Below are 6,498 nucleotides of genomic sequence, written 5' to 3' on the forward strand. Positions count from 1 at the left end.
TGTTAGTTAAAAATTAAAAACAGCAATTATTCAGTCGCACTAAAGACACGTTTTAAAAGCAGCGCTTTATGACTCGTTTCATCTGGCAGTTATACCCCCAGTCCCAGTCAGACTCTCACGATCGTAGAAATCACTTGATCTATAGGTTTGATCAATCCAAACGTATCCCCGTTCCGTGTAATAATACAAATGTCAAGAAGTTATACAGAGCTCGTCCCCCAGTTTCCGATGCGTTTTGACGAGATCATAACACCAACTTTATTTTCAGCGGTGCATAAATTAATTACACGCATTTAATAACTAAAATATCATTATATTCCCCTCTTAATATCATAAACGTTCTACGCCAGGGAAGCACTTAATAGTGCAGGGGGCCATAACAGGCTATTATCCTTGTGTAATGCTATTAGAGAACCAATTATGCACCATTACATTTGCTTTTTTGCAGTTTATGTGATTTCATCCAATACCGTCCTGCACTTCAAAATTTCAGCTGCTACTCGGAGCCTCATTTCCAGCAGCAGAGGAGCGGCGGTGTCTGCGCTCGGCGTCCCGTGTGCGTTTTAAAAGTAATTGAAAGGGTCCCGCTGCATATCATTTACGCGAGAGTGGGAAATAAATCCTCGGACCCCTTGCTGTGAACAAAATCAAAATTTGGACCTGCGAGCGCGCAGCCAGTGGATTCTCGTATAAAGTGGACCCCTAACCCATATAATGAGCAATTACTGGTCTGACAGCCAATTTTAAATTCAAAAACAGTCATCTAGATTTTTAATATAAAAAGCAACTGTGGAAAAAAAAAACTGCATCGTGCTTGTACCCGTGTGTTTGTGATTGGGGAATATGCATGCATCGAGCTAAAGTTGTTACACTTTCGGAGTATTAATGCCTTGGAGGATTTTGACGTTTACCACCACGTGTGCAATCCGGTTGGCCGCGGACAACCTATCCAAATGACTTGAAAACGAAAATCTGATTAATTGCAATTACGTGGGAGATTATAAAGGCGAGTGTTGTCATGCTCTAAACAGTCACAAAGACATCTGGTCACTCCCTCCGTATGCGCGCAAGAGCGGATAAACTGAAGCGCTCAGTGATTGACGGTGGGAGTGCGATTGCTCTGCTGAGGTTGAGCAGGAGACACGAGAATCGCGATTGCATAAAGACCCTCTTTTTGGTACTTTATGTACTTCAAATCGTTTGCAGAAACGCATTAAAGCTATCTTTTTAAGACGCATGCGATTGCACTAACAGTTGGCGAACACTGCGTTGACGCTTCGCCAGCTTTTTTTTCCTTTGCGGAGTGAAATATTCTCTCCACTCGCAAAGCACCGGGAAACATGTTTTACTTTCACTGTCCTCCACAGTTAGAGGGAGAGTGCTGCAGGACCAACACACGTAAGTACGGCTAGTTTCTTCTGTAAGAATGTTAACTTTGTAATTTTAGCTATATTTTAAAACCCGAAAAAATATTGAAACGCTTTCTGTGCCAGTTTTATAGCTCTATAATTTAGCTTCATATTGTGCATTATATTGCTACTTAATATTTAGCCTGTGTTTGTGTTTGTTTTATGGTGTTTAATGTTTTGCCACATGGCAACGTGATCGAGGGGCTTGACAGCCGCCCAGCTGAGACTTTTTGTTGCAGTCTGTCTGAGAACAGATGTTAGATGTCATGCCTTTCAACTGGCATTTTGCTGGTCACGGTTTCTCATTGTGTAAAGTGATAATTCAGGTCTCTAGCAGATAAATACAATAAATCAACTGTTCCCTGTGAATTAGTCCATCACTATTAAGTAAGTAGCAACCGATGGAATCATATTTTCCGTCTCATTTAGGGCTATGTGAAAATGTAGCTATATTTGTATTTTATGGAAAATTATGTTTTAAAAGTGTCGCGTTGATGTTTTAAATAGTGAACACAAATGGGTTTGGGAATCACGCCTCTGGAGACTTTGATGACGGTTTTCTGCGCAGAAAACAACGCAGAAACAGGACGACCTTCACTTTACAACAGGTATCAGTGAGGAGCAAGATTTCCGAAGGATACAAAATACAACCACTGTTCTGAAACTTATTTACCTTTTAATGTTGTTTGATAAACGTCCTCTGTATATGTGTGTTTTTTTATTTTTTTATTTTTGGACTAGGGATGCCGTGTGTACATGTACATAAACATACATTTATTTATATGCCGCCTTTTGAAATTAAACTTTTATTTTATTTGTTAAGCAAAAACCAAGCATTCGATTAAAGTTAATCATTAATAAAGTTAGACGACAATAATGGAAAAAAATAGGCTGGAAGACATAAGGCAAGGCCGAAGAGCATAGGCCCGTCTTCATTTGAACATATGTTTCAATCCATTCAAACTGTAACAGTAATTCATTTTATTTTAGTAAATGTAAAGTTGGTCGAAAAAGTGTAATGATTTTTTTTACCACTTCAGGCGCAGTTAAACAATTTTAAAGTGCACAAAGAATAAATATTTCTCTCTGAATTATAAAGCATTAAATTCATGAAATGAATACGTGAAATATGTAAAAAGTATCAAATATGTTTTACAGTTGGAGGCTCTGGAGGCGGTTTTTGCACAGACCCACTATCCAGACGTGTTTACGAGAGAAGAGCTGGCTATGAAAATTAACCTAACAGAGGCTCGCGTCCAGGTGAGACACTTTCCACGACTGTCCAGATCCGGAGACGTAACGAATAGATCATGCAAAAAAGCGGTCCGAGCACGTTTGTCTAAAGCAAGTAAATGAAGCCACTCTGTCATTTCCGTGATGCGCTTTAATAACATCAACATAATGTGGAATATTAGATTAGGTTGATTAATCGGTCATTCATAATTAACTAGTGGTAATGTTCTACACTAATTTGCCCTCGTCTCTAAGGTATAAAAATTGCTTAGATGCACTGCCATTTCCGCGTTTCAGCAAATGGAGAGAGGATGCGGTGCTTTTCGAACAGGACAAACGTCCCGAGCACGATTTTGCTACAGTATAGCGCACCTGAAACCTCCGATTTCATATTCTGCGGCCTTGCAAAACATCCGCGGTAATATCAAGTTGGCCACATGTAATTGCATTCAATGTGTCTGTATGTAATTTCCTGCATTCCAGATTTGCTTTTGGGTTTCCTTCTGAGCTCAGATCTAATTGTGGGAAATATAATAGTTTCCCTTTTGTTCCCCAGGGTCATCTTACTATCGCTTAAAACCAATGACTGCGACGCGATAATGGAATTCGCTGCTGTAAATTAGGGATTGTAAACAAATTATTTCTCTCTAATCGGATTACCCGATTCCTATTATTAAATCTGAACATGAATCGGTCGCAGCATGCAGGGATATTAAACTTACATTATTATTAGGAAATAAATTTTCTTTTTGTTGTAGTGTAGTGGGCGCCCGCCGTTTTTAAAGTGTCAATTGGCTTGTGCTGCATTAAGAACAAACTGCAAATTGAGATTAATGGTGCAATTATGGAGCATTCAGTGCTGGGGGATCATGACTTCTAGCTGGAAGGTGCAAGGGTGAGATAATGTTGCCACAATTACATTGTGAATATTGTTGTCCTGCCAGTAAACTGTTGTGTCATATTATGTGCAGAGAGCAGCTATATGTATGTGTGTGGCGTTTTGTTTGTTTGCTTGCTCGCATCATTGTACCTTTGCACAATGCTGGCCAGGCGCTGGAGATATGGCCGCATTATGCAACCTTTCCCATTCAAATATGATTAATGCCTTAGAGAGCACAGACTTAATCGAATCTGATGTTGTCAAACAATCACTAAATAGAGAAATAAACGACTTCATCATGCTTCTCTCTCAGAAGCAGGGAGACTGTCAGTAGGAAGTCATTAAAAAATGATAATGAAAAATTGCTCAATTAAATGTTGTTATAGGCAATGACCTTCATTCAATTAACATACAAGAACTTCGCTGCATATGCTCAGCAATCCTGTTCCTGAAGTTTCAAATAAGTCACTGGCTTGTTAGATTCTGCAGTGCAGTTCAGAAATGAGCAAATTCTAATATTAGAATTCTCAAGAAATTTAAATTCTTCATTCATTCACCCTCATGCTATAGGACTGTTTTCTTTTGTAGAACACAAAAGATGTTATGCAGAATATTTTTTTCCCTTCTGCCTAAGGGAAGACAGAACAAATAAATTCATACAGGATTGGAATGACATTTTTAATCATTTTTTAATCTGCTTTAGGTGTGGTTCCAAAACCGAAGGGCAAAGTGGAGAAAAACAGAAAGAGGAACTTCGGACCAGGAGGGAGGCAAAGAACAAATGAGTGACGGCACCCCTCCTGCACGAAATCTCAACCAGTCTCCCGTTGACCACGGCAGAAATAAGAAAGAACCTTTGGAACTACAGCAGAAGTGTGTAGATCATGAATTCAAATATCCACACAGGACATATGTTTGTTTTTATCAAGAGATGTAATGCCAAATTCTTTCTTTTATGCACAGTATTAATAGAGTGGTGGGTTCAGGTGGACCTTTTTTCCCATCTTGTCTGCCCGGGACTCTGCTGAACACAGCCACGTACGCACAAGCCCTTTCACAAGTGGCAACTTTAAAAGGTAAGATCCAGAATTTTTATATGTTGCTACCTTTGAATATACACATTTAGAAATGTAGAAAGATGCAATGTGAACTAACATGAGCATCAGAACTGATCTATCCATAATTATGACACACTATTCCGTATTCATCAGGAAGTCCATTGTGTTCCTGCTGTGTGCCTGACCCAATGGGCCTGTCCTTCCTGCCACCATATGGGTGCCAGAGTAACCGGACAGCAAGTGTCGCAGCCCTGCGGATGAAGGCCAGGGAACATTCGGAGGCGGTGCTGCAGTCAGCCAACCTGCTGGGGGCAGGGTCTACAGCCGGACCCGGAGCAGGTCCGGGGGTCGGGCTGGGCCAAAGCACTGTTTCTGCGGGAGGAAGCGATTCCAGTCCTAACTCCGGTACCTCTAAGATCACATCACTACGGAGAACTCCAGACAAGCATCTGCACTGCCAAAAGGAGGGTCCGGATAAGAAATGAAGGAGCTTTCCTTTTTTTTCTTTTTTTGAGGACACACTTTGGACGAAGGATTTATAATCAAACATTGAATGCCTGCTGCCTCTTTTTTGAGAGCACTGACATTTCCTGGACAGGACGGTGTTAAGTGCAATCTCTTGTTGTGTATTTTGCGTGTACGTGTCAAACTATTAATTCAGCTGTAATTTTTCCTCTCCTCGTTCACTTTTAATCATGATTCTTGCCATTGGTTTTCCCTGTTTGGGTGTATGTGGGCGCCCGGCGCTGTAATTCGTTTTTTGTGGCGGAATGACTTATGCTGTGTGGTAAAAAAAAAACTCCCTGGTTGCCAATGTGAACTTATTTAATTTTTCACAATCCACTTTGATGTTTGACTTGTGTACTGTGAAGTCAGGTGATGATAGACATTCTGCATTGTGTCGAGATATATGCCATGCTGAAATATAAATGTACTATTGTGAAATAATATATGTAAGATAATATCAAGGACAGAGTTGTATATTAAGTGGTTTGTCATGTTTTATGATATGATCCCGGTAACTCTTATTCATGCTGATGTGATGGCAACTGACATCTCTCTTGTCTTCACATCTGTACGTCCGTGATAGACTGCGAGAGTTCAGACACTGGTCCTGTTTTGACATGTTCTATAAAACAATTAAACATGTAGGCAATCATGTACATCTCCTGTTGCCTATTGCTCACACCATCTGGCTATGATCAATTATTAATTCGTTCACAAGCGGTAGGGCTGCAAAAATGGAAGCGATGGTTGGTCTTATTATTTATTTACCTTAAACTACATCAGGACTTTCTCATATCACTTAGCTATTTTACAAGCGTCCCATGATGACAATGATGTGATAGGTGCTAATTATGACATTATGCATTGTGCATAAAACAACGTTCATTATGGTTTTATAAAAACTCTTATTTTCTTTATATAAAAAAAAAAAACAAAACAAACAAAACAGTGTTTTAGATCGTCAGTGCTATTATAGTCATTTAGGAGCGTATGAACCATCAAATAGCTTATTAAAAGAAAACACAAGTACCTGTTTTCAAAGAAACACATAGCATTATTGGAAAAGCAACTTAGTTTAAGAACACCTTTCAACAGAAGCTGGACTGATTAAATTCTCGTCCTTGAGGATTTTCAGGAAATTACTTTTGATAGTCAATAACACAATTGAGTAAACTGCACACACATTAGCATTAATAATTGATGTTGAATTATGTATTATCACAAAGTAGTGATTTAATTATTCATGATGTGACACCCTGGTGACAAAGCAGAGCCAGATAATGTCAAAAGTCCTGCCTGATGGAAGAGTGCAGCTTGGCATTTGTGTTGTTTGGTGACAATAATATAAGCTTTGTTCAAAGTATATGTGAAAAAATTGTACTGAACATTCAAACAAAGAAGAAAGCTCCTC

At 39.4% G+C, this 6,498-nt stretch overlaps 1 protein-coding gene across 1 annotated transcript; it reads left to right on the top strand.

Annotated features, from left to right (window-relative positions):
• The first annotated feature begins 1,089 nt into the window (after window positions 1-1,089).
• On the top strand, window positions 1,090-5,699 carry drgx (dorsal root ganglia homeobox). The gene is made up of 6 exons (XM_051125290.1): window positions 1,090-1,398; window positions 1,917-2,017; window positions 2,568-2,669; window positions 4,226-4,395; window positions 4,486-4,598; window positions 4,734-5,699. Exons 1-6 carry the CDS (start codon window positions 1,341-1,343, stop codon window positions 5,063-5,065), a joined length of 876 nt encoding a protein of 291 aa, XP_050981247.1. The 5' UTR covers window positions 1,090-1,340; the 3' UTR covers window positions 5,066-5,699.
• Window positions 5,700-6,498: the final 799 nt, after the last annotated feature.

This window comes from Labeo rohita, chromosome 13 (assembly GCF_022985175.1).
Source record: "Labeo rohita strain BAU-BD-2019 chromosome 13, IGBB_LRoh.1.0, whole genome shotgun sequence".
In the NCBI taxonomy this organism is placed as follows: Eukaryota; Metazoa; Chordata; class Actinopteri; order Cypriniformes; family Cyprinidae; genus Labeo; species Labeo rohita.

What these genes read in the sequence shown, in the direction of transcription:
- drgx (XM_051125290.1), top strand. Translation starts at nt 1,341, where the DNA reads ATGTTTTACTTTCACTGTCCTCCACAGTTAGAGGGAGAGTGCTGCAGG. An exon ending in TAACAGAGGCTCGCGTCCAG is followed by an intron (nt 2,670 to 4,225) that starts GTGAGACACTTT and finishes AATCTGCTTTAG; the next exon opens with GTGTGGTTCCAAAACCGAAG. An exon ending in ACAAGTGGCAACTTTAAAAG is followed by an intron (nt 4,599 to 4,733) that starts GTAAGATCCAGA and finishes CGTATTCATCAG; the next exon opens with GAAGTCCATTGTGTTCCTGC.